At 47.6% G+C, this 25824-nt stretch overlaps 1 protein-coding gene and 1 long non-coding RNA gene across 4 annotated transcripts in view; both read left to right on the top strand.

The window, feature by feature from the left end:
- The first annotated feature begins 1294 nt into the window (after positions 1-1294).
- The window catches only part of KCTD20 (potassium channel tetramerization domain containing 20), a 35766-nt gene continuing 11236 nt past the window's right edge, over positions 1295-25824 (top strand). The window contains exon 1 of one of the 3 annotated variants that reach the window (XM_054648787.2): positions 1295-1443. In XM_054648787.2, coding sequence (XP_054504762.2) covers positions 1361-1443 — 83 coding nt within the window. In that variant the 5' untranslated portion in view covers positions 1295-1360. Of the gene's footprint in view, positions 1444-16645; positions 16731-24731; positions 24788-25824 lie in introns of those variants that run through there. The other 2 variants (XM_054648792.2, XM_054648788.2) reach the window with 2 other exon arrangements.
- Positions 4031-6537, top strand: LOC129130389 (uncharacterized). Its single transcript, XR_008535531.2, has 2 exons — positions 4031-4600; positions 5735-6537. It is a non-coding gene; the product is annotated as an uncharacterized LOC129130389 (long non-coding RNA).

Here is a 25824-nt window from a genome sequence, read left to right as displayed (position 1 = left end):
GCTCCCGGGGCCCCGCTCCGCCCGGTACCGGGAACCTCCTGGTCCCGGGGCCCCGCTCCGCCCGGTACCGGGACAGCACCGGGAACCTGCTGCTCCCGGGGCTCCGCTCCGCCCGGTACCGGGAACCTCCTGCTCCCGGGGCCCCGCTCCGCCCGGTACCGGGAACCTCCTGCTCCCGGGGCCCCGCTCCGCCCGGTACCGGGAAACCACCGGGAACCTCCTGCTCCTCGGGCTCCGCTCCGCCCGGTACCGGCACCGCACCGGAGAACCTCCTGCTCCCGGGGCCCCGCTCCGCCCGGTACCGGCACCGGGAACCTCCTGCTCCCGGGGCCCCGCTCCGCCCGGTACCGGGAAAGCACCGGGAACCTCCTGCTCCCGGGGCCCCGCTCCGCCCGGTACCGGTACCGGGGAACCTCCTGCTCCCGGGGCCCCGCGGGCCGACACACTCCTCCTCCTCCTCCTCCTCCTCCTCTTTCGGGAGGACGGAACGATCCCGGGACACGCCGGGAGCAGCCCCAGGAGCGGGGTTCGTCCTTTCTCTCCCCCAGGGGGAAAGGGGGAAAGCGGCGCAGCGGTCCCGGAGCAGCGGGAGGTGGGAGCACACCGGGAGGTGCCCACCGGCCCCCGAGCACACCCGGGGATGTGTGGGCACACACGATGTGGGGTTCTACGGGTAATTGGGAGGGGCTGGGATGGGCTTTGAAGGGACTGGGAGGGACAAAAAATACACTTTTAGGAACAAAAAGGGCACTGGGAGGCCACGGGGATGTAATGGGATAGAGTGGGATGGACTGGGAGTGACTGGAATAGATTTGGAGGGCACTGGGATAGACTGGGATGGACTGGGAGTGACTGGGATAGACTTGAAGGGGATTGAATGGGATTTGGGAGGGATCGGACAGGACTGGGAAGGACTGTGAGGCATTTTTAGTGACAAAAAGGGCACTGGGAGTGGACTGTTAAGGCACTGGGATAAACTGGGAGGGACAAGAAGAGGACTTTTAGGAACAAAAGGGGCACTAGAAGGGCTCTGGAACCACCGGGGGGCACCGGCATAGACTGGGATATACGGGGACAGACTTGGAGGGGGGTGGATGGAACTGGGAGGCGCTTTTAGGGACAAAAAGGGGCTGTGGGAGGGGACTGGCATAGACTTAGAGCGGAGTGGATGGGACTGGGAGGCGTTTTAAGGACAGAAAGGGGCTGTGGGAGGGAACTGGGAAGGAACTGGGAGGGGACTGGGCTGGACTGGGCGGGCTCCGCTCCCCGCGGGCACCGCCCCCTCTCGCCCCGCCCCCTCCTGCTCTCTCGGTTCCCATTGGCCAATTGGGGAAGCCAATCACGGAACTTATCCAATCAGATGGCGGCGTGGGCGGCGGGCGGGGCTCAGAGGCGGGGCCCCGCCTACCGCCCGCCTGAGGGAGCGGCCGCGGCAGGGACGGGGTGAGTGAGGCCTCGGGGGGCGCGGGGGGCAGTCGCGGACTCCGCGGGGCTTTGGGGGCCCCTTCTCGCTCTCCTCTGACCTTCTGGGGGTCTTCTCCGTGCTCTCGGTGCTTTGAGGGCGGTTACGGGCCTGGGGGCGCCCGCAGTGCGCTCTGTGTCCGGAAAAGGGGGTTGGGGGGGGGCTTTCCTGGCCCGGCGGGCACAGAGGATAGTGCGGGGCCAAGAGGGGCCTGGGGGTCACAGGAGACAGGGGGAGAGGGCTTGAGGGGCTCGCTGGGGGTCACAGGGGGCTCTGTTGTTGTGAATGGGCTTTGGAGGAGGTTCGGGGGTATCTGGGGATCACAGGGGACATGGATGAGGAGTCTGGGGGTGTCTGGCTATCTCAGGGGATGTGGGGCTGAGGGAGTGTCTGGGGGTCACACGGGATATGCTGGAGTGGGATGTGGGGCTGAGGGGGTGTCTGGGGGTCACAGCAGACTCTGTTGTTGTGAATGTGCTTTGGAGGGGCTGGGAGAGCTTTGGGGGCTGCTCTGAGGGTGTTTGGGGACAGAGCATTGTGTGCACTGACAGAGGCCATCTGTGAGGATGGGGGTGCTGCCACCCTTGTGGTGTTCACTTACAAAGGGGTCTTTGGAGCGTCTCCTACCCTCTGTGTTTGGTGGGGGGCTGGGGCTGTTATCCCTGGGTTAGCACAGCATAACACGAGCATACCTCGTGTTCCTGAGGTGTTCACGTTTTCCTGGGCTGTGTGCGAGGCTGGGGCTGTGCCCGGTGCCCTGTGCTGTGTCCACCACCCCCCGAATGGAGCCAGCCTCCCCTTGGGGTACTGGCTGGACACACACCACCCTCCTACACATATTCTGGGGCTCTAGGCTGGTGCAGTGTTGTTCTTAAACGTGTTTTTAGGCTTGGATTAACCTCCTTTTCATCCCTCTTTTCTGGCCCCACTGTGCTTTGAAAGGAGCAGGAATTTCTTAGGGGTTTTCCCCTAAATGGGTGAGGGGAAATGAGTGGGTGAAACCTCAGTCCACCTCTGCTCATAGGCACATTTTTGTGTCAGCTGTGATCCTGCGTGTCTCTGTTCTGCCATCTCAGTGACCCGAGGCTCTTCAGGGAAGGGGTGATAAAAATGCAGTCTTGGCTATGAGGTTTAATAAGACCAAGGTCCAGGTGCTGCATCAGGGCCAGGTCAACCTCCAGTATTAATCCAGGCTGTTGCCTCAATCCATGAGTTGCTTGGACATGCCCTGGTCAGGTGTGTTGGACCCAGAACCCCCAGAGCCCTGGGCTGCTCCCCCAGTGTGGGCAGCAGAGGAAGGGGGGTTCTCCTTCTCTGCCCTGCTCAGGTTGGATTCCACCTGCAGAGCTGCCTGCAGTGCAGCCCTGGGGTCCAGTACAGGAAGGACATGAAGCTGTTGGAGGAGACCACTGAGATGATCAAAGGGATGGAGCAGCTCTGCTGTGAGTAAAGGCTGAGATTTGGGGTTGTTCAAGCTGGAAAAGAGAAGGTTTGGGGTGACTCTACTGTGGCCTTCCAGGAGCTGAAAGGTGTCTGCAGAAAGATGGAGAGAAACTGTTTACAAGGGCCTGGAGTGGCAGGACAAGGGGGAAGGGCTTCACCCTGACAGTAGATTTAGATGGGATATTGGGAAAAAAATCTTCCCTGTGAGGGTGGTGAGGCCCTGGCAAAGGTTGCCCAGAGCAGCTGTGGCTGCCCCAGGCCTGGAAGTGTCCAAGGCCAGGCTGGACAGGGCTTGGAACAGCTTGGGACAGTGGAAAGTGCCCCTGCCCATGGCAGGAGCTGAAACAGGATGAGCTTTGGGGTCTCTTCCCACCCAAACCATCCTGGGATTCTGTAACCCTGGGAGATTGAGAACCTCTGTAGGGAGAGTGTTCTGAATTGTTTTGCCAGGGTTCCTGCACCCCAAATCGTGTTGTAGCTGTAGATTATGGCAGAAAGTTCACCTGTGATCCCTTGAGAGCCTCATCCTCAGCTCAGTGCAGTCCTTCCTGCTGGCATTAGCAGCAGTCACAAAGAGCTCATGGCAAGGAAGTTGTGTCTGGGATCAACAGGAACCCTGAGCTTTCCCTGTTCAGGTGTGTCCTTGTTTACCCCGTGCAGGGGCTGTGGGGCTGCACTGCTCACAGTCACCTGCCTTGGAGGGTTGTAAATACCTCAGGGCTCAGTTCTCAGAAGTGTTTTCAGTGATCTGAGCATCAAAACATGAATTATTTGGGTCAGGAACTGTGGGTTAATGTGTAGGCAAAGCTGCTTGTGAGAGTTATTATTCTCCAGACTGGATTTCCATGTGCCTTTATTATTATTCTGTTTAGGGAAGCAGCCTCCTTCTGCTAAAATAAATACACTGTTTATAGCATAACTCTGTACTTACATCACTAACAAATGCTCTTTTGCAGAGCAGCCTGTACAACAATTGTCTTTATTTTCCATAATAACATCCATGTTCTGATCTTATGGCTGAAATGCAGCAGCTTATGTAAACCAAGGGAAGCCTGTGCAGAAGATTGTCTAGACTCACTTCAACTTATCTTCAAGCCATTAAGGACAGGTTAAAGTAAGTTCTGCTGTCATGGAAATAGGCATGTGCTGATTTTTTGGTGTTTGTTTCAAGACAGACTAATTTGCAGCACATGAAATGCTTTTTGATCTCTTTTGATGCTGTCTCGTGCTGCCAGAATTAAAGAGGATGAGTTTTATGTTTGATTTGGGCTTGAAAGGAATGATCTTTCTGGTAGGAGTTCATTACATCATTTTATTTTGGGGGAGCTGTCTGTCTGTTTTGTAGTTGCTCTCTATAAATGAGTGGAGTTCAGTGAGCTCAGTCAAGCTGCAGGGGCAGCTGGAAGAAGTTGTAGGTGAAAGAACCCAACTGGTTATTTCTCTATAAATGAGTGGAGTTCAGTGAGCTCAGTCAAGCTGCAGGGGCAGCTGAAGTTGTAGGTGAAAGAACCCAACTGGTTATTTCTCTATAAATGAGTGGAGTTCAGTGAGCTCAGTCAAGCTGCAGGGGCAGCTGGAAGTTGTAGGTGAAAGAACCCAACTGGTTATTTCTATCCTTCTAACAGTGCTGAGAACCAAGTAGCAAAGTCATTTGAGCTGTTGGATGTGAAGTGCCTGTACCTGCAGACAGAGAAAGTGAATGTGGGGTTTTCTTGGGCTTGTTTATTTTCTGGAAGGGTTTGGAGGCAGTTCTTGAAGTGGCAGATAAGAGTAATTCCAGAAGCCTCATCACTGGCTGTGCTAACAGAAATGTACATCTGAGATCCATCTAGAGCTGCTGGATGTGTCCAGTATAAAATCACTCCAGGTTACACTTTGCTTTCTGTCCAGCCGTCTGTCTTTGTCTTTGTTTTCTGTCCTGCCGTCTGTCTTTGTTTTCTGTGTCTGTCCGGCCGTCTGTCTGTCTGTGCCCAGACACAGGTAGGGTGGTTCTGGGGCAGCCCACACTTCAAAGGACGAGTCTGGACTCTTCAGTTTCTCGCTCTTCAGATTGTTTATTGTTTCTTATCTCCAGAATTTTCTTTCTGACCTGCAAGGCAGCCAAGGGCACTCTGCCCACCCATGGGGTGGTCATGTCTTTTTATACTAAAAACTACATATATCATATTTACCTTTATTTCCCAATACCTTCCACCCATGTTAGCAAGTGCACCTTCACCATGGACCAATCCCCAAGTGCCAACATCACCACAGAAAATGGATGACAAGAAGAAGAAAGAAGGACAAGACACACCCTGATCCCTCCATCTTGTCTCCATAACCCCCCTGTACCAAAAACCCTAAAATCTCTATTTCACCCTGTAAATGCATCATTCCTGCACCAGTCACTCCCAAGTGACTCTCATGTCCCCAAACAGGTGGCACATCCCTAGAGGGATGGAAATCAAGCCACCAGACGCTCCTGGCAGCATTCCAGGATTTCTGAGCCCCCCCAAGGGTTCTGTGGGTAGCTCTGGCCATCCAGAGTGATGTGCTGAGTTCCCACAGCTTTCCTGTGCTCCAGAGGTGTCCTTACCTGAGCTCTGCACACCAGTCATCAATATTTGCATCCCCAAAGTATTTTTAACCATCAGGCTTGAGGAACTCTCTTACTTCAGCTGATTGGATCATAAATCTGATCTTACCTCAGTCTCTTTGAAGTACCTTCATGTTTTGGCATGCTCAGTCCTGCCTTCTCAGAGTCCAGGAGCTTTCATAACCACTTGCCTGGAGTTTTCTGTTCAGGATATTGTAACATTTTTTGTGTGGTGACTCAGTCTGTCTTTACAGGTCATGAGGAGTAAGAATCATCATCTCATTTTATCAGTTGATACTTTCAGCCCTTTCAGAGTTTGGGCCATGCCAGGGTGTGTTTGTCACTCGACCTCATCTTGAACTCGTTCCATGTGCCCACGACAGGCAGCCAAGTGTTCAGTTCACTGTGTAGCAGTACATTCAGAAGAATCAAAGTATAATATTGCTTAAAACTCTTGCTGTTCATTCTACTTAAACTCCTGAACACCCAGAAGCAGATAATTTGGGTGTAGAGATAAGTAAATAACATTTCACCCTGTGTAATGAATTTGCTGTAAGGCTCCAGTGCTGTAGTTCACAACACCTTTGTCCCCCTTTGCCAAAAGCTGTCATCACCAAGGGACATTGGCCAGGCAGTGGGACTGGATTAATAATTGCATCACAGAGCTGCAGAGGCTGTTTGGAAAGGCACTGCACAATGAAAGGCCAACTCAGCAGCCAGATGTGGGGGAAGGAGCCTTGCAGCACTCCTGAAATAGCACCTGTGAGCTCTCTCTTTGGTGCCTGTGCTTGCCAAAGCCACTGTCGAAAATTCTTCCTCCTCCTAGAAAGTCCCATCCTGCCTAATTAATGCAAAGTGAGTCTTCTGAAAGCTTCAGCTTGGGATGGACGCTGGAACTGCTGTGTTCTGCTTGGAGATCCCAGAGGAGTGTGTGGATAATGAGCTCTTCTTTACAAGAAAAGTGCTGAGTTGGTGCCTGCTGATAAAAGTCACTTGAGCTGTCTAAAAGATCTGATTTTTAAATGAGTTTCTTAATAAAAAGTGAATTTAGCCAGAGGATCAGTGCATTACTGGCTAATTTAACCCACATCTAGACAAGCAGCACAACAAACATCTTTTCTGTGGGGGAAAATCTAAAAGAATGGGGAACCATCAGCATTTTTTTCTTCATTTATTCATAAATAGCATAACTAAAGCTAAGTAAAGTTTAGAAATTACCAATTTGGTGTCATTAATATTGTTGTAGAAACAGTTTGATTGCAATATCTGGTTTTGGGGGAGACCTGACCAGGCTGCTGATGAAAGCCACTCTGATTTCAGGTTTCTCATCCTAATATCCCCTCCAATTCATGACAGTGGGGTAGCACTGCTGGACCATCTTTGCCAAGGTTGGTGCAGTTTTGGGTCTGTGGCTTTTGCATGGCCTTGCCATGTGAATTGTTCACTGAACAACCTCCTGTTCTGAGCCATGAGAGTGCAGAGAAGCTGGGACTTGTAATCCAGGTAGTGGGGAGGGGATGTGTACTGGGAGTGTTACAATAATCACAGGTGCTGACGTCCTGGGACCTGCCTTCCTTCCCTGTGTTATTCCATCACTTTTCACACCCATTTCTCCCCCTGTGTCTTGCTGCAGTTCTAATTTGCAGTCACAATGTGTCCTCCAGCCTCTTCACTGGCCCCTGTGGGTTTGGATCCACTTTTTGGAGCACAAAAGAGCACTAAGGACTTTTGAAGGGCAGCAGGCCCATAAGCACAGGTCTGAAATTGAGAAGGAAAATCGATGTCTGTTAGTCTTGGAGGCAGCATTGGACATGGGCTGTAGCTGCTGAAGCTCAACATTCAGTAATTTCTTCTACAATTTATGATTGTTTTTTTCTTCTTGCCCTCAGAACAACCTCCAATGTGTTGTGTGCAGCTGTTAAAAATTGTGTTAATCCATGGATTGCTCCTGGGAGCAGGAATGTTCAGCCATTGCTTTGGTTTTACTACTGAACACACAAATACACAAATACCCTTGTGAACCATAAAATGGAGCAGTCATATGGATCCCACTGTCAGAGTGCTGAGGATTACTCAGCTTTTTACTGCAAGAATAAAAAGCTGCCCGAGAATCAATTCAGAAGTAGCCAAAAGAAGCAATAAAAAGAGGTGATAGAAATGGATTAAAGATAGAGAAATGAGAGTACAGCTCTGTGTCAGGTCTGCCTCTGCCATCTGTGGACAAATAGTCTAGATTAGAGTGTATTAGTCAGTCCTGCTTTCAGTGGCAGCAGCATTTCCAAGAACTGGGAAATGAATGCATTTCCAGCTCCCATACAACAGTGCTGTGTCCCTGACCTGTGCTGGGTGTCAGAGTTCAGTCCATTGAATCAGGAAGTTTTCAGAAGGAGGCAGAGCTTGGCAGCCACAGAAACAGGAGAAGTGACCCTTGTGACAGCAGTGGAAGTGGTGTGTAACAGTTAATGATTGCTGCTGCCACCTGGGTTGCATGCAAAGCTTTGGCTACGTAGCTTTGCAAAACAGATGAGGAAGATGTAAACAACAAGGCCAATGTCGGGTCCGTCTGTCTGTCTGTCTGTCTGTCTGTCTGTGCCCCGACACGGGTAGGGTGGTTCTTGGGTGGCACGCGATGCAAAGGACGAGTCTGGACTCTTCAGCTTTTTGATCTTCAGGTTGTTTATTATTTCTTATCTACAAAATTTTCTGTCTGCCCAGCACAGGTCTGATCTGCAAGCAGTCACAGGCACTCTCTGCCCACCCACGGGGCGGTCGTGTCTTTTTATACTAAAATCTACATACACAATATTTACCTTTATTTCCCAATGCTTTTCACCCGTGTTAGCAAGTGCACCTTCACCATAAACCAATCCCCAAGTGCCAACATCACCACAGAAGATGGAAGACAAGAAGAAGAAAGAAGAAGGACGAGACACGCCCTGATCCCTCCATCTTGTCTCCATAACCCCCCTGTACCAAAAACCTTAAAGTCTATATCTCACCATCTAAATGTGTCTCTTTTACACCTTGTACTCTAAAGTGATTCTCTTGTCCTCAAACTCTTGTTACTTCTGTGGATGGGTCAAAATCAAGCCACCAAACACTCTTGGCAACATTCCAGGATTTCCGAGACCCCCAAAGGTTCTCCTGGCATCTCTGGACATGGGGAACGATGTGCTGAGATCCCACAGCCATGTTTAATAAAAGAAGGGTTTTCAAGCAATGTCATTGCTGGGCTAGAAGGCATAGCTGAGTCCCTTGGAGCCCAGCTCTGGCTCGCTGTGCTGGGACAGCAGCTGGTCACATCTCCCGAAATGAATCTGGGAGCCCACCTGATGCCACTGCATGTCCTGTAAACTGTCAGGATTAAGCATCTGCTCCACTTGGAGCTCTATGCTCAGTTTAATAACCATTCACATGAATTTTTTTCTAAGTGGTGCCTGGTTTGTAACTGAATGACTGCAATTCTCAGGTTTTTCTGGTAGCTCAGATGAACTGGAGTGAGAGGTCCACAAAAGATGGAAAAGGCAGGAAGAGAGAAAGTGATGGCAGCAGCAGAGTTTCTGGATGGACTGGAGATGAGCACAGTGGATTTTCTCAGTCTCTCAGTTCATGTACTCACTATCATCTGCTAGTTCAACATGACTGGAACAAATAATGGAGAAAAATAGAGTAAGGAAGCTTTAACCTCCATGAAAGTGAGCTCATTTCTTCTTCCTCTGGGCAAGTGGATTAAAAATCGTGGTGTTACATAATCTCTACCCACAGAAAAGCTTCTGTCTGCCTGGAATGTTATCTGCTGTGGCAGTTGGTGCTTATGAATGAGTTCCCTAATCCATTGACACAAACGTTCCAGCAGGCACTTGCAGGCTTCCCTGTGGTCTAATGCTTGCTGAGGAGCCCTTAGTCAGGTGTCAGGGCTGATCCAGCCTCAGGAGATGGATGTTACATAGGAAAGGCCTTTAAACTGATAGGGGTTTTGGAAAAAAAGACTTTACTGCCTGTCCTGGGAAAGGAATCCAACTAAGGAATGGAAAAGAAATAGAGATTATTCAAATCTCAGGTTTTGATTGCAGTTAAAATTTGATTTCTTAAATCCATGGAGTTTCACATACATGAGCATAACCTGGCCTTTTTCTATAGGATCCAATTTTTCTTTTTCCTTTCAGACTGACCAAGTTACAAATATGAAAAATCATAAGATGGTTCAGTTGTGTGCAAATGAGGTGATTCAGGTATATTTGGGAAGTGGTTCAGCTTTAATGTAAAGCACCCAAAGAGCACAAGGTTTTGCCCATATCCAGGCTTTGCTGAGATGCATCCTGAGCATGTGTAAATCAGCTAATGTTGGGCTCTCTGGGGACAGGCAGGTTTTAGCTTTTATTGTAAATGCTGGCATCTCTGCACTCAGCTGGGCTGATTTCAGAGCTCCCTTTGAGTGCAGTCAAACCCATCGATTGGGATGCTGCACTAATGGAGAGAAATATTGATCATGAGCATTTCTTGGGCATGGAGGAGAGGGGAGGAGAGGAGAGGAGAGGAGAGGAGAGGAGAGGAGAGGAGAGGAGAGGAGAGGAGAGGAGAGGAGAGGAGAGGAGAGGAGAGGAGAGGAGAGGAGAGGAGAGGAGAGGAGAGGAGAGGAGAGGAGAGGAGCTTTCTCATTCCTAGCATTGTCTCCTGTTTCACATCCAGCAATGGGGCTGCAGCATCTCTGCCCCTGTCCCAGCTCAGGGTGAGGCTGTAGCAAAGTCATTTGAGCTGTTGGATGTGAAGTGCATGTGCCTACAGACAGAGAAAGTGAATATGGGGTTTTCTTGGGGTTGTTTGTTTTCTGGAAGGGTTTGGAGACAGTTCTTGGAGTGGCAGATATGATAGTGTCAGCAGATTAGTAGGAAGGATATGATTCCAACTCCTTCTCAGCCAATGAATAGGACAAATAAGTTGTTGGTGATGATTAGGATGAGTAGAGCAATTAGGAAGAATAGTAGGTAGGTGGAAAATTTTGTGATATAGGGGTCTGAAGCTATAGATCATGTTGCAAATGGTAGGATAGATCATGATACAAACAGTGCAATGCAGTTCTTGGAGTGGGAGATAAGATAAGTAATTCCAGAAGCCTCATCACTGAGAGTGATCACTGTCTCCAAACCCCTCCAGAAAACAAACAACCCCAAGAAAACCCCATATTCTCTTTGTCTGTAGGCACATGCACTTCACATCCAGCAGCTCAGATGACTTTGCTGCAGCCTCCCCTGAGCTGGGACAGGGGCAGAGGTGCTGCAGCCCCATTGCTGATGTGAAACAGGAGACAGTGCTGGCAATGAGATGTGCTGGCTGGGGAGGGCACTGTGCCAGCTCTGCCACTGCTCCTGCTGCTCTGGCACTGGAGGTGCCCCCACAGGGCTGAACAAGGTGGCTTCAGGAAGGCCAGAGTGAGTTCATTTGATGCAAGGAGCTGATGTGCAGTTTGGCTGTCAGGCCCAAGGAGTGATAAACAGCTGGGTTGGAGGAGGTCAGCTGGGGTTGCTGTGCACAAGATACTGAAGTGAAACCAGTCGAAGGATTTCTGTTAGCTTGTGCTGGCTGAGCAAGGGGGAAGCTGGGTTTGTTTATTGATAATTATGAAGCTGTGGAGAGCTTTGTGCATTAGCACTGGGCTATATTTAAACAGTATCCTGTCTGTCAGATGTCCCTGTCGCAGACATCTTTCATGAAAAATCCTTTCTTAGGATTTTTCCTTGTGAGAAGCTGCAGTTTTCAGCAACCAAAGTAAACAATGGTTATCTGCTGTTGTGGAATGCAACAGGTGATTGGTCTCCTGTGGGTGTTTAGATTTCTTGACCACTCATGGCAGAGCTGGCTCTTGCTCTGTCTGAGACACAGATCTTTGTTATTCATTCCTTTTCTATTCTTAGCTTAGCTAACTGCTAAAGAAACCTTTCCTTTCTATTGCTTTTTAGTATAGTCTTAATGTAACCTATATCATAAAATAATAAATCAAACCTTCTGATCATAGAGTCAACATTCTCGTCTCTTCTTCACCCTGAAAACCCTTGTGACCACAGTCACATGTCCCTATTACAAAATGTTCTTTGCCAAGATCATGGGCCTCTCTTTTTTAAAGTTGGATTTGAAAATCAATTGTTTTCAGAAAATTGGTTAATATGCCATGGCTGTGGCACCTCTGTGTGTCATTCCAAGAGCATTTTAAAGGTATTATGAACAGCTATGGGAAATGCCACTTCACCACTTGGAGAGTAGAATGATTGCATTTCTGAGAGGTGAACTAATTCTTAGTGCAGAAAATAGAGTGTTCTCCAGCCTCTCACCCTGTGTGCTGCAGAAACTTAGTGCTGTCTTGAATTAGAAAGCTGTCACAGCTGAAGTAAAAATAACAACTCAAAACAAAACCTCCTGTGAACCAGACTGAGAGCTGTGAGCCCTAAAGCTTTACTTGTGGAGCAGCTGAGCCCTGACAGGAGCATCCCAGCCCCTCTGCTGCCCAGGCCGTGTCTGGCACACAGGGCAGGAGGAAATGTTCCCCTGCTGGGACCTCTGCTTATGGGAGAGGTGCTCAGGTTCAGCAGGAGCAGGACATTGATGGCTTGTGTCTTCACAAAAAGCCACCTGGTTTCATGCAGGTCATGTGAAGAGCTCTAAAATGTCCCAGTGTGGTCAGGACTGAGTTGGAATCCTCAGGTTGGAGGGAGCTGCTTTGGGGACATTTATAGACCCTTTAATTAGCAGGCTCTGCAGGAAAACCTTTCTTCTTGTTAATCTTTATTAAAATCACACATTTCAGCTCTGCTGCTGAAAGATGCTCATGAATTTGAGATTCTCTTGGATTATTCAGCAGAAGAGGGAATATCCCTCACAAGGACAGGCTTTGAGACCATTTCCTTGAAATAAGTAACTTTTAAAAATTCCTGGAATTTCTTTTGCTCGTTATCTTCGAGATAGACACAAAACCAGCTACAGTTTTGGCTTGAATATTGCTGGGTTCTCTCTTGTCAAGGTAAAAACAAGCCAGAGAGGCCTTTTCTGGAGTACACTTCAATTTTAGAACTTTCCCCTTTCAAGAGTGACCTTACCCAGTCCCCAAATGGACACCTTCCATCAGCACCAACACCTCATTATGTGTGTTGAAATAGGCATCTTCTCTGCTTTTTCAATTTTGTATATTTTTTTGTGGTATTTCCCTTTTTTTTTACTCCCTCAAAATAATGCTCCAGTTCCTGACTAATTTTGCTGTAATGCTGCACTAGCCAAATATTTTTGTGGAAGAATTATTAGTCATAGAAGAAAGAATGTAATGAAATATTCTTAGAAAGTGTTCTAACTATGCTTGACATGTAAAATATTTATCCAGGCGTGTAAACAAAGCAAGAGGTGTCTTGCCAATGTCCCCTTGTAAACCTTGGCTGGTTTGAAATCATGAACTGTTTTGCAGTTCTTGAAAATAAGGTATCAGGTTCTGTGCTGACATGAATTGGCACAGTGCTAATGGTTGGCCTCACCTAGATGAAATTGTAGCCCCTGCTCTTGCCTTCCTCTAAATAAAATCAGGAGGTGTTTTCCAAAGAGCTGCAATTGTGCTAAATAAAACTCCTGGGTTTATTTTGGTTTTGGATTACTCAGTATTACTTGCAGTTACCGTGAAAGGAGCCTCGTGTTTGTTTTGCTTTTTCTTATTGTCTGTATCTTAATGAGAATGAAACATGTGTCTGATTCAGAGAACTCTGCTCTTTCTAAGGACAGCACTGATAATGTCCCCTCTGTGCCTCAGCTCAGAGGAGCCTCTCTGCCCTTGCACAGGAAAATCCAGCTGTGCTTTACCTGAACAAGCTTCCAGCAGCTCTTTGGTGAGGTAGGGCAGTGCCCATGGGCATGGCACATAATGCCCCTGCCAGGGCCCTGTGCCAGCCTGAACCAGCCCAGACTGGGGGCAATCCCAGGGCTGGGGACATCCCAGTCAGTGGGGGACACCCCAGTCAGTGGGGGCAATCCCAGTCAGTGGGGGACATCCCAGTCAGTGGGGACATCCCAGTCAGTGGGGACACCCCAGTCAATTGGGGACACCCCAGTCAGTGGGGGCAATCCCAGTCAGTGGGGGACACCCCAGTCAGTGGGGACATCCCAGTCAATGGGGGACACCCCAGTCAGTGGGGACACCCCAGTCAGTGGGGGCAATCCCAGTCAGTGGGGGACAGCCCAGTCAATGGGGGACACCCCAGTCAGTGGGGACACCCCAGTCAGTGGGGGACACCCCAGTCAGTGGGGGACACCCCAGGGCTGGGGGACATCCCAGTCAGTGGGGACACCCCAGTCAGTGAGGGACATCCCAGTCAGTGGGGACACCCCAGGACATCCCAGTCAGTGGGGACAATCCCAGTCAGTGGGGACAATCCCAGGGCTGGGGACATCCCAGTCAGTGGGGGACACCCCAGTCAGTGGGGACACCCCAGTCAGTGGAGGACACCCCAGTCAGTGAGGGACATCCCAGTCAGTGGGGGACACCCCAGTCAGTGGAGGACACCCCAGTCAATGGGGGACATCCCAGTCAGTGGGGGACATCCCAGGGCTGGGGGAGACCCCAGTCAGTGGGGACACCCCAGTCAGTGGGGGCAATCCCAGTCAGTGAGGGACATCCCAGTCAGTGGGGACACCCCAGGACATCCCAGTCAGTGGGGACAATCCCAGGGCTGGGGACATCCCAGTCAGTGGGGGACATCCCAGTCAGTGGGGGACACCCCAGGACATCCCAGTCAGTGAGGGACACCCCAGTCAATGGGGGACACCCCAGTCAGTGAGGGACACCCCAGTCAGTGGGGGACATCCCAGTCAATGGGGACATCCCAGTCAGTGGGGGACAGCCCAGTCAGTGAGGGACACCCCAGTCAGTGGGGGACATCCCAGTCAATTGGGGACACCCCAGGACACCCCAGTCAGTGGGGGACACCCCAGTCAGTGGGGACAGTCCCAGGGCTGGGGGACACCCCAGTCAATGGGGACACCCCAGTCAGTGGGGACACCCCAGGACACCCCAGTCAGTGGGGGACACCCCAGTCAGTGAGGGACACCCCACCCCAGTCAGTGGGGCACACCTGGCTGTGCTATTCCTGCTTCTGCCCTTGACACTGGGCACCAGCTGGAGTCTGAGCCCCCTGCTCAACGTGGCAATATTTCCTTGCAGATTTCATTGCCTGCCATTGCATCCCTGCCTTTGTTTCTTGGCTTTGCTTTGAGTTTTTTCACTGTTATTATTTTGAAAGCTGCCCTGACTGCGTCCAACTTTCAAAAATGTGCCAGCTATTGTTAGTTAGCTGAGGTGCTGCTGTGTAATTGGTCAGAAATGAATGGCAGTCGGGGTTGTAGAGATGAGCTGGGAATGAGTGAGCAGTTACTTGTTGGGATCCCTTCCAGAGAAGGAAAGGTGGAGTTCTGAGCTGCTCACAGCCTTTCTAAAATAAGAGTCCGACCAAGTAGGTGCTTTTCACTGTGGGTAAAATGTCAGATAAGTTTTTGTAGCAAGCAAAAATGTTAATGATGAGAGGAATTTTGGTTTAGGGTATTGGCTGTGCTGAATTTGGAATTTTTGCTTCAATTAATTAAAACTTGTGTAGCTCACACTGATAGTAGAGCAATGCTGAGATCCACAGTGGACAGTTGCTGTCCTAAAAACAAATAGGGTAATTATAAAAGCTAATTTATGAATTATACATTCACAAATAATGTCAATTATATATAAAAAGATATCAATCTATTCTTTCTCCTGATGATGGCCACCAGCCTCACCTGGTGTGGGACAACCCCTCTTGGTGTTTAGAGATTCTTGCTGTTTACATTCCCCCAGCCTATTGCACCTGTGTCTGGACGATGAGATGAGAGAATTGGGCATTAAAGAAATAAAATCTTGCCCCCAAACCAAAAGTAATAACAAGTTTTTGCATACTAAAGTTAGTAAATTAGTGACTTGGGTTTTTGGTTTTTTTTATTTTCTATGCTGTATTGCTTGGTTTGCTTTTAATTAAGAGCTCTCTAAAGGCATCTTTTATTCCAACTTGCCAGGACACATGGGCTTTATCACTGGCATGAGTCAGGAGGAAAATAGTTTCCTGCCTGTTTAGACTCTCTTTGCATTAAAAATTATATTTTCCTGATGATATGTGATATATTTAACTCTGCTGTTTTGTGAACCTGTGTTTGGAGCAGCCTCTGAGCAATCCAGCTGTATCTTAGGGGAAAGCAGTAAGAGTCAGAATGGATGGATTTAATATTTGAGCTGACAGAGGGGAACATTTCCAGGTGACATAAACCATGTACTGCAGTGGTTCTTACTGAGGCTCTTCAGCAATGCACTGATGTGTTAAAATAACTCATTTTATCCTCACTTGCTGTGCATTTGTTTGGGCCCAAGTCCTGGGCTCTTGGGAATCCATGTGCACATCCTTATGTACATAACCAAAATTTCAGGTGCTTTATTCCTCTCTGCCTGCTGAAGGGCTGTGTGGCAGGAGGCTGTTTTACCAAATAGTATCAAGGGTTTAATTTGAGATTCTCTTGGATTATTTAGCAGAAAAGTGAATATTCCTCACAAGGACAGGCTTTGAAGACCATTTCCTTGAAATAAGTAACTTTTAAAAATTCCTGGAATTTCTTTGGCTCGTTATCTTCGAGATAGACACAAAACCAGCTGGGCTAGAATATTGCTGGGTTCTTGCTTGTCAAGGTAAAAACAAGCCAGAGAGGCCTGTTCTGAAATACACTTCAATTTTAGAACTTTCCCCTTTCAAGAGTGACCTTACCCAGTCCCTAAATGGACACCTTCCATCAGCACCAACTCCTCATTATGTGTGTTGAAATAGGCATCTTCTCTGCTTTTTCAATTTTGTATATATTTTTTTTGTGGTATTTCCCTTTTTTTTTTTACTCCCTCAAAATATGGCCTTTTCCACCCCACAACTGAGCCTTTTCTCCCCCACAATTCCTGTCTGAATAAAGAATCTGGGAGGCTTTTACTGAAAACAGGAGACTTTAAGCTGTCACCACACGCACAGCTTATATTCAAACTTTCCACCAATCAGCTGGAGGGACTTTTAACCTGAAATATTTACATGAATCAGCTTTGGGGGAGTGACCAGTGCTGCTGGAGGAGTTTAAACTGCGGAGCTTTGCTGTGCCCGGTGCTTCCCTGTGCTCCGCGAGGATTTCGGGGTCGTGGTGCAGGGAGCGCCCAGCACGGATGAGCCGGCAGTAAGTGAGGGGTGCTGGGCACAGGCTTTGCTCCACAGCAGATGTGGGTGAGCAGAACTTCTGGTGCTTGCAGGTGGATCAGATTCTCTCTTAGAACTCTCTCAGAAATACTCCTGTCCTCATGCAGTTTGTAGTTTATAATGGAAAAACTGCATAATACAAATGAGAGGACAGGTTCTCTGTTAGTGCTGCCTCAGAAATACTCCTGTCCTTATGCAGTTTGTAGTTTTTAATGGAAAAACTGCATAATACAGATGAGAGGACAGATTCTCTCAGAAATACTCCTGTCCTTATGCTGCTTGCTGCAGTTTATAATTGAAAAACTGGACTTTGCATAATACAAATGAGAGGACAGATTCTCTGTTAGTGCTCCCTCAAAAATACTCCTGTCCTTATGCAGTTTGTAGTTTTTAATGGAAAAACTGGACTTTGCATAATACAGATGAGAGGACAGATTCTCTCAAAAATACTCCTGTCCTTATGCAGTTTGTAGTTTATAATTGAAAAACTGCATAATACAAATGAGAGGACAGATTTTCTCAAAAATACTCCTGTCCTTATGCAGTTTGTAGTTTATACTTGAAAAACTGGACTTTGCATAATACAAATGAGAGGACAGATTCTCTGTTAGTGCTACCTCAGAAATACTCCTGTCCTTATGCTGCTTGCTGCAGTTTATAATTGAAAAATTGGACTTCTCCTAATACAAATGAGAGGACAGATTCTCTCAAAAATACTCCTGTCCTTATGCAGTTTGTAGTTTATAATTGAAAAACTGGATAATACAGATAAGAGGACAGATTCTCTCAAAAATACTCCTGTCCTTATGCAGTTTGTAGTTTATAATGGAAAAACTGGACTTTGCATAATACAAATGAGAGGACAGATTCTCTCAAAAATACTCCTGTCCTTATGCAGTTTGTAGTTTATAATTGAAAAACTGCATAATACAAATGAGAGGACAGATTCTCTCAAAAATACTCCTGTCCTTATGCAGTTTGTAGTTTATACTTGAAAAACTGGACTTTGTATAATACAGATGAGAGGACAGATTCTCTGTTAGTGCTGCCTCAGAAATACTCCTGTCCTTATGCTTTGCTGCAGTTTATAATTGAAAAATTGGACTTCTCCTAATACAAATGAGAGGACAGATTCTCTCAGAAATACTCCTGTCCTTATGCTGCTTGTAGTTTTTAATGGAAAAACTGGACTTTGCATAATACACATGAGAGGACAGATTCTCTCAGAAATGCTCCTGTCCTTATGCAGTTTGTAGTTTATACTTGAAAAACTGGACTTTGCATACTACAAATGAGAGGACAGATTCTCTCAAAAATACTCCTGTCCTTATGCAGTTTGTAGTTTATTATTGAAAAACTGGACTTTGTATAATACAAATGAGAGGACAGATTCTCTCAAAAATACTCCTGTCCTTATGCTGCTTGCTGCAGTTTATAATTGAAAAATTGGACTTCTCATAATACAAATGCACCAATTGAAATCAAGGGAGTTTGGAACCAGCTTTGATTTAACTGCCTAAGAACAAAAGCTGAGAAATAAAAGGTTTTCGAAATCCAAAGGGATAAGGCAGCTTTTTTATGCTTTGCTGAAGTGTGTGGGGTTTTCTGAAATCTTTATAAAAGCTTTTGCAGCAAATGGTAGAACAGAGAGCACAGCCAAACTCTGTTATCTGCAGCACTTCCTCCTGTTGCAGGCTCTCACCTCAGTATTTGTAGCTGAATTTAACACAGGTGAAGAGAAAGTGTAACTCACAGGTGTCACCTGCCTTAAAACTTTATTTAGCTCAGTATTGTTTATTTTAGCAGGGAACATTTGTTTTTCCTGTCTCTAGGTAAAAATATCCTGCTTATATTTGCAAGAGCTCATCTTTTGCCACAGTTTTTTTCCCTTTTCCCTGATCATATCTGCACAATCCAACCTTCTGCCAAGGAAGGAGGTGTGTATTCTTTATGGGCATGGCCAGCTTTATGAAAAATGCTGAATTTAATCAGATAGCACTGGCAAAGCTGCCATTGCCATAGGGGTAAGAAGCTCTTTTGGAGGATCAAATATCATTTTTCAGGTGCCTGTTTTTATTCCAGTATTGTGAGGAAATACCCATTACAGTTCACTAGGGTTTGCTCTCTAACATGAATACCTTGGCCCTCAGAGGGAGGCAAATCCAAAAGCAGTAAGTTGTTGCTGTGTGAGGAATTTTGCTGGATGTATTTCATCTCTTCTGTTGGTGAGGCTGCCACTCTGTGACCTTCCTATTTTGGGAAAGTCTGTAAAAGGTTACATCCAGTTAATAAATATCCATTATTTTTCTACAGGCTTCAGTCTTGCTGTGTAGATTGGCAAAAGAAAAGCAGCTGTGAATGTGGGGCACTGCTGAGGGGTCAGTTCAGTGCATAAACTGAGCACTGGTGGTGACAGAGGGACCTGGTTCCCCCAGGTCTTAAATCAAGGTGTGCAAATGCAGTGTTAAACCCTTAAACCCTTATTGCCAACTGTAGTTTTGAATTACATTTGTAGAAACAGTGGATTTTTGTTGAGCCTCAATTAAATGAGTAAGTCAGTAAACTTTGCTAACAGTGTAGCACTATGCACAGAATGGGAGAAACAATCAAGCATTTCATCAGCCTCCTTGCTGTCTCTTGCCAACATTTTCAGGCTGTCCTGCATTGCATCAGACCTGCTGGACATTATTTTCCATCTATCCTTTGAAACCAGATGGAAAATGAATCCTCTGTATATTGATAGAGTTACTTCATAACAAGGGAAAAGCTTTTTGTCATGTGCCTGTGCTGGTTCAACCTATAAATCAGCTTTTATTGCCTGCTTGTGTTTGTGTTGGGAGAATGAAGTGAGGGTCAGTAGGGGGTTTGTGAGGAGCCTGTGAAGGTGCAGTTGGATGTTTTCCTCTCTGGTACAGCCCAGCTGAGTGCCTGGACCCTGTTGTGCTCCAGGTGCTTCCACAGCTGCCAGGGAGTGGCAACCCCAGCCCTGCCAGGTCTCACCTTGCCCTGAGCATCTGCCCTGGTTCAGGTGCACGGGGCAGTGCTTGGGGCTCAGCCTGGTTGGGAGGGTGTGACTGTGGTCACAGGGGTTTCAGGATGAAGAAGAGATGAGAATGTTGACTCCATGATCAGAAGGCTTGATTTATTGTTTTATGATATATGTTACATTAAGACTATACTAAAAAGAAATAGAAAGGAGAAGGTTTCTTCAGCAGCTAGCTAAGCTAAGAATAGACAAGAATGAATAACAAAGATCTGTCTCAGACAGAGAGCAAGAGCCAGCTCTGCCATGAGTGGTCAGGAAATCCAAACACCCACAGGAGACCAATCCCAGGTCTACCTGTTGCATTCCACAGCAGCAGATAACCATTGTTTATTTTGGTTGCTGAAACTGCAGCTTCTCACAAGGAAGAATCTTAAGAAAGGATTTTTCATGAAAGATGTCTGCAACAGGAGGGACCTGAGGAGCCAGGCTGGCAGGGCTGGGGATGTCCAGCCTGGATGGGAGAAGGCTCCAGGGAAACCTTAGAGCCCCTTCCAGGGCCTAAAGGGACTCAGAGAGCTGGGGAGGGGCTTGGGACAAGAGCCTGGAGTGACAGGAGCCAGGGAATGGCTGCCAGGGGGCAGGGATGGATGGGATGGTGGGAAGGAATTGGTGCTGAGGCCCTGGCACAGGTGCCCAGAGCAGCTGGGGCTGCTCCATCCTGGCAGTGCCCAAGGCTTGGAGCAGCCTGGGACAGTGCAAGGTGTCCCTGCCATGCCAGGGGGTGGCACTGGGGGGCTTTAGGATCCTTCAGAGTTCCAGAATGAGCCATCAGGTCAGCTCTAATTTTCTAATAGAGGAGAATATTTCACTTCTTGCCTTTCTTTCTGCTGGGTGAGTTCCTGTCACCCTGCACAGCCCTCTGGAATGCCTCCCTGCCACTGGGAAGGTTTTACTGCAGCTGAACTGAGCTGACAGGCAGAATCATTTGGTTTTTCTCTTTCTCTGGGAAAGTCTTCATCTGATTATCAGAAGCAAATAGTTATTATGAAAATTAGAAGTTAGATTGCTGCCTTCATGCCAATATTAGAATTTTTCAGATCAAGATTGCTGGCTGCTTTTATATTTAACCAATGCTACCCAGGCCAGGGGAGATCCATGATCTCTGTGCTGCATTCTCTGCTGTGGTTTATACCTTACAGTGATTCCCCTAATCCTTATGTACAGGAAACACTTCTTATTTATCTTAAACCCATGAGATTGCCCTTTTCCCCTCCAAAGTAGAAAGCCAATCATTGCTCATTTCTCTGCTTTTATGTTTAGAGAAACTTTTGGAATATTCTAAGGAGACCTTTGAAGATGTTATGCTTGTTTTATCTGATATAAAGTTCATTTTCTTCCTAGTAGCTTATGGGGGGCTGTGGTTTGGAATTTAGCTGGAAAAAGCAGGTTGATAACACAGAGGGGTTTTATTTATTGCTGAGCAGGGCTCACACAGAGCCAAGGCCTTTTTGCTGCCCACCCCCCAATGGGCTGGGGGTGCAGAGGAGCTGGGGGGCACAGCCAGGCCAGCTGACCCAGGGCTGGATATTCCACTCCTTGTGGCATCATGCTCAGCATCCAGAGCTGGGGGAAGCAGGAACAGGGGGGATGTTAGGAGGGATGGTGTTTTTCTTCCCTGGTGATGGAGCCCTGCTCTCCTGGGCATGGTTGAACACCTTCCTGCCCATGGAAAGCAGGGAATGAATTCCTTTTTTGCTTTACTTGCATAGACAGCTTTTATAGAGTCATAGAATGCCAGATTGGCTTGGGTTAGAAGGAACTTTAAAATTCATCACAGAGACACCTTCCACTGTCCCAGGCTGCTCCCAGCTCTGTCCAGCCTGACCTTGGGCACTGCCAGGGATCCAGGGGCAGCCCCAGCTGTGCCAGGGCCTGCCCACTCTCCTAGGGAACAATTCCTGCCCAATATCCCATCCATCCCTGCTCTCTGGCAGTGGGCAGCCATTCCCTGTGTCCTGTCCCTCCAGCTCATTATGAGCAGCCCCTCTCTGGCTTCCTTGTAGCCCCTCCATATCCTGGAAGGTGCTGTGAGATCTCTCCACAACCTTCTCTTTTCCCTCTTTTCCTTTACCTATAAAATGTCTGGCTCTCAACCCACAAATTTCTCTTCCAGTTCTTTCCCCATCCCAGCAGGGAGCAGTGAGCAGTGGCTGTTTGGGGCTCAGTTGCCATCTGGGGTTAAAGCAGGACACAAATGAGAGCCAGGACGTGCAGCTCCATCAGATCCATCCTGTCCTCAGAGCAGGGCTGTGGAATGAGGTCAGGCACGCCCTGCGCGCGCGCCTTTCCTGCTTGCTCATATTTCTGACAATAATTGGACATGGGAATGTTTTTGTAGACTTAAAGGAGCGTTGTCACCTTAAAAAGGAGTTGTTTGGAGTTTTATTTCTGTCGTGATGGTTAGGCTGTGGTTTAGGAAGAGGGGAGGATTGTTCACCAGCTGAGTCACTCGCTGCTGCTGCTTCCTCACCGGTTGCAAACCAAGTGGTGAAGTAGAGCCACTCATTTCTACTGTTCTTACTCTCTTACACCTTCTCTCTTGCCATGCCAAATGACAGTGAGACCCTGTATAAGCTGTCAGGGCTTTACTCCTCAATGGATTTTGGCAGCTAGGCTTTTCATGATTTTTCTATGAAGTTTTTAATACCTAAAATACTCTATAATGGCTCTTTAAAAAAAAATTCCAATGAGTATATCTTTATAAATATAGTAAAATATTGTATTTATGTAATACAATAAATAAAAAGTAGAAACCAGCACATTTGTAGTGATGCTTTTGTTTTTTCTTGCTTAATAACTGCTGTATCTAAATGGGTTTTCTCTGCTGGCCACGTTGCAGTATTTGAGTTTCTTTTCACCTTGTTCATGGTGCTCTGTGCAGGTGAAGCCATTCAGCTCTTGCAGTAATGGGGTGAGAGCTGCATGCATTGGGAAGTGGCTTTGGATGTGCTTTAGATGCCTTAGGGTGGGGAAGGATAATGTACTGGAGATGTCACAGCCTCTTTACATTCCAGAACACTTCCTTAAGGATTGCAGAGAACAGGGATCAGCCTCTTTATCTCTGCAAAACATTTGCAGCATGAATTGTTTGTACCGATGGTGCATTGCAAAATTGAAATGTTTCCACTTTGTGATTAAAAACAACTTAAATATGACTTCCATGTTTTTCCCTCAACAAAAGACAAGGCTCTAGACAAGTTCAAATAGAGATGATTTCAGTGGGACCACCAGCACAGGCTCTGGAGAGCAGAGATGTTTGTGCAGTTGCACAGCTCATTCTTGACCTTGTTCTGTTCCAGAGGAAGGAGGGGCCCACGTGCTCCATCTATGGCCAGAGCCAGATGGGAATTTTGGGTTTTGATTCTGATAGTGATTCCATTTTAAAAATTAAAATCCCAGCCTTCCTCTGGCTGGAGGAGCTTTTTCTGTGATCTTTAGTGCTGAATGTGACCTGGGGCTTTTGCTGCTCCTGCGTGCCCAGCTCCCACAGTCCAGCTGTGAGGCTTCAGCTCCTCTGTGCACTGGTCCTTACCTGCTCCTTCAGGATCTGAGCCTGCAAACAAGTCCCAGAGAAGTGAGAAAAGACATCAGGGTGCCTGTTCACTGCTCCTGAGCCATCCTGAGCCAATTTACACTTCCCAGAGGGTGCAAATGTGCATGGAAGGAGCCCTCTAAGGAGGGTGGGACCTGGCAGTGTTTGTCCTGCCAGCACAGGGGAGCTGCTGGTGCAGGGCCAGGAGCTGAGGAGTGAACGTGCTCCGAGTCAGTGACACCTGAGCAGGCAGAGGCCCTGCTGCTCTGAGCCTGAGGATCAGCTCTCTGCCTCTGTGTCCCTGTTTTCTCTCATAAAACACTCCCTGCAGTGCTTCCCAGGGCTCTTAGGAGCAATGAGCAGTTCATATTTGTAAAAAGCTTTGAAGCTGAATGGTGCTAATTATTATTTATAGGCATTTGTTCTCACCATGGGTAGTTCTCCTTGATCCTGGGCATGAAAGGAAACCAGGACATTTGTAAGCTGGTCAGGCAGGAGTTTGGCCTTGAAGTCTTTATGTACTTGTTTCCCCACTGGGTTCTGGGTGTGTTTGTAATATATTTGTCACATTAAATGACCAGTTTGGGGATTTATTGCACCAGCCAGATGTGCCAAAAGATCTTTACTCATTTCCCTCAGTTCTGCTGACACACGACCTGCAGGATTTTGGCATGCCAGGAGACAGGGAAATGCCATCAGCCTGAGCTGGGTTGGATGATCAGCAGGACTGGATGTTCCACTTCCAGGAAAGAGGAAAGTCAGATCTTCTGCTTGGGAGAGCCACCACATTGCAAAGAGCAGCTGTTTGCAGCAGGTTTTGTTGGTGCTCAACTTTGGTGAAGAAAACAGAAAAGAAGGAGGAGAAAGATGTCAAACAGCTGGGCCATTTTATCCCTGACAGTCCTGCTTAGCAGATGAAGCAGCAGAAGGGGGGGAACAACAAGGGAGAATTGGTGAATTGTAGTGCCTGTGTAACTGGTGATAGTTCTGTAAATCATTTCTGAGCTGCTGTAGTTAAGGACTCTGCTGAAGGGTGTGCAGGGTCTCTGCATTTAATTCAGAGCTTGAGGTGATGAACAAAGATTTCAACATTGACCCAACCCAGTTTGGTTGTTGTGAAATTCACTTGGTGTTTTGTGCTGTTTGACATCACTTAAATGGGGCTTGTAAGGCCCAAAGAGCTCTGGGGGAGTTATGGAGTCTGAGTGGCCCTGAATAACTCTGCTCTTTGCCCTCATATACTCTACTTATTGATCTGATTTCCTGCCTGATTTCTCCTCTCTGCTGAGTAATGCATTAAATAGTCAAGAGATTGTTCAGGCACCGCAAGGGGAAGTTGTTGGCAGAGCTGCAGCAATTCATCACTCCTGGAAGAAAGAGGCCCAAGAAGTAAATTTGATGCTTATCTTGTTTTCTTAATGGAGTTCTTGTCAGCTCACAGAGCAAATCCTGGTCCCTGGTGAGTGTGGTGGCATCAGCTTTGTCAGGGATATGGTTTGTTTCAGTGTAGGGAAGTTAGTGCTGGGGGAAAAGAGTTCCTGAGCACAGCCCAGTGTGGTGTCTGTTCTCTGAGCCACCTGGGCTGGTGGAACATTGGCCTTGAGAGGCTTGAAGGTCCCTCCAGCCCAGAGCATTCTGGGGCTCCTCGTGACAGCCAGCAGCTCTCAAGAATGACTCCCTTTGAGGGCTTTAGGGTTAGGGTTATGATTATATATCTGCTCAACAAGGCTGTTCTTCTCCCCAGCTCAAAATGCTTTTCCCTGAGTAAATCAAACTGCATTTTAAAAACAGGGTTTGGCTTTCAGTGCAGTTAGCAAATTTTAAAGCATTTTGGTTCAGATTACAGATTGCAGAATGGTCTGAGTTGAAAGGGACCCACAAGGATCATTAAGTCCAAATCTTCAGTGAATGGCCCATGCAGGGATTGAATGTGCAACCTTGGTTTTATCAGCATCATGCTCCAGCCAACTGAGCTAATCTCAGGGTCAAAACAGACAATGTAATAATTCAGTGGATCTGTTTGAAATCACATTATTAGTGGTATAAATACTTTAACATTTGCAGTCTTGAAAAATTCCATTTCCTCATAACAACTGCAGTGCTATGAAGCAGGGGAATAGTTGACTTTTTGTTCCAGTTGTCAGTTCTGGAATTGATTTAAAGGCTTCTGGGGGGGAAGAGGTAGGGATGGGCTTTTTTTTCCCTCCAGGGTGTTTTAGAGTATGTGACTTTTCATATTTAGATTTCCCTCCACACCCCTGTGTCCCACTGCCTGGCACTGCTGGATGTTCTCCCCCCCTTTGCTGCTCTGGCACACAAGAGAAGAGGGCAGAGAGTTGCTCAGGTTGTTCACATGGAGTTTGTGTTACTTTTGTTCAGGTAAAAGATTTGTTCATGTGTGACCACATCCATCCCTCCTAAGATGTTAGGAAAGCTTCTTACCCCAGAAGGTGCTGGGCACTGACCAGGCTCTCCAGGCTATGGGCACAGCCCCAA

Source organism: Agelaius phoeniceus, chromosome 25 (genome assembly GCF_051311805.1).
Source record: "Agelaius phoeniceus isolate bAgePho1 chromosome 25, bAgePho1.hap1, whole genome shotgun sequence".
Taxonomy (NCBI): domain Eukaryota; kingdom Metazoa; phylum Chordata; class Aves; order Passeriformes; family Icteridae; genus Agelaius; species Agelaius phoeniceus.
Note: the sequence above shows the minus strand (reverse complement) of the source record. Positions and strands in the feature narration are given on the sequence as shown.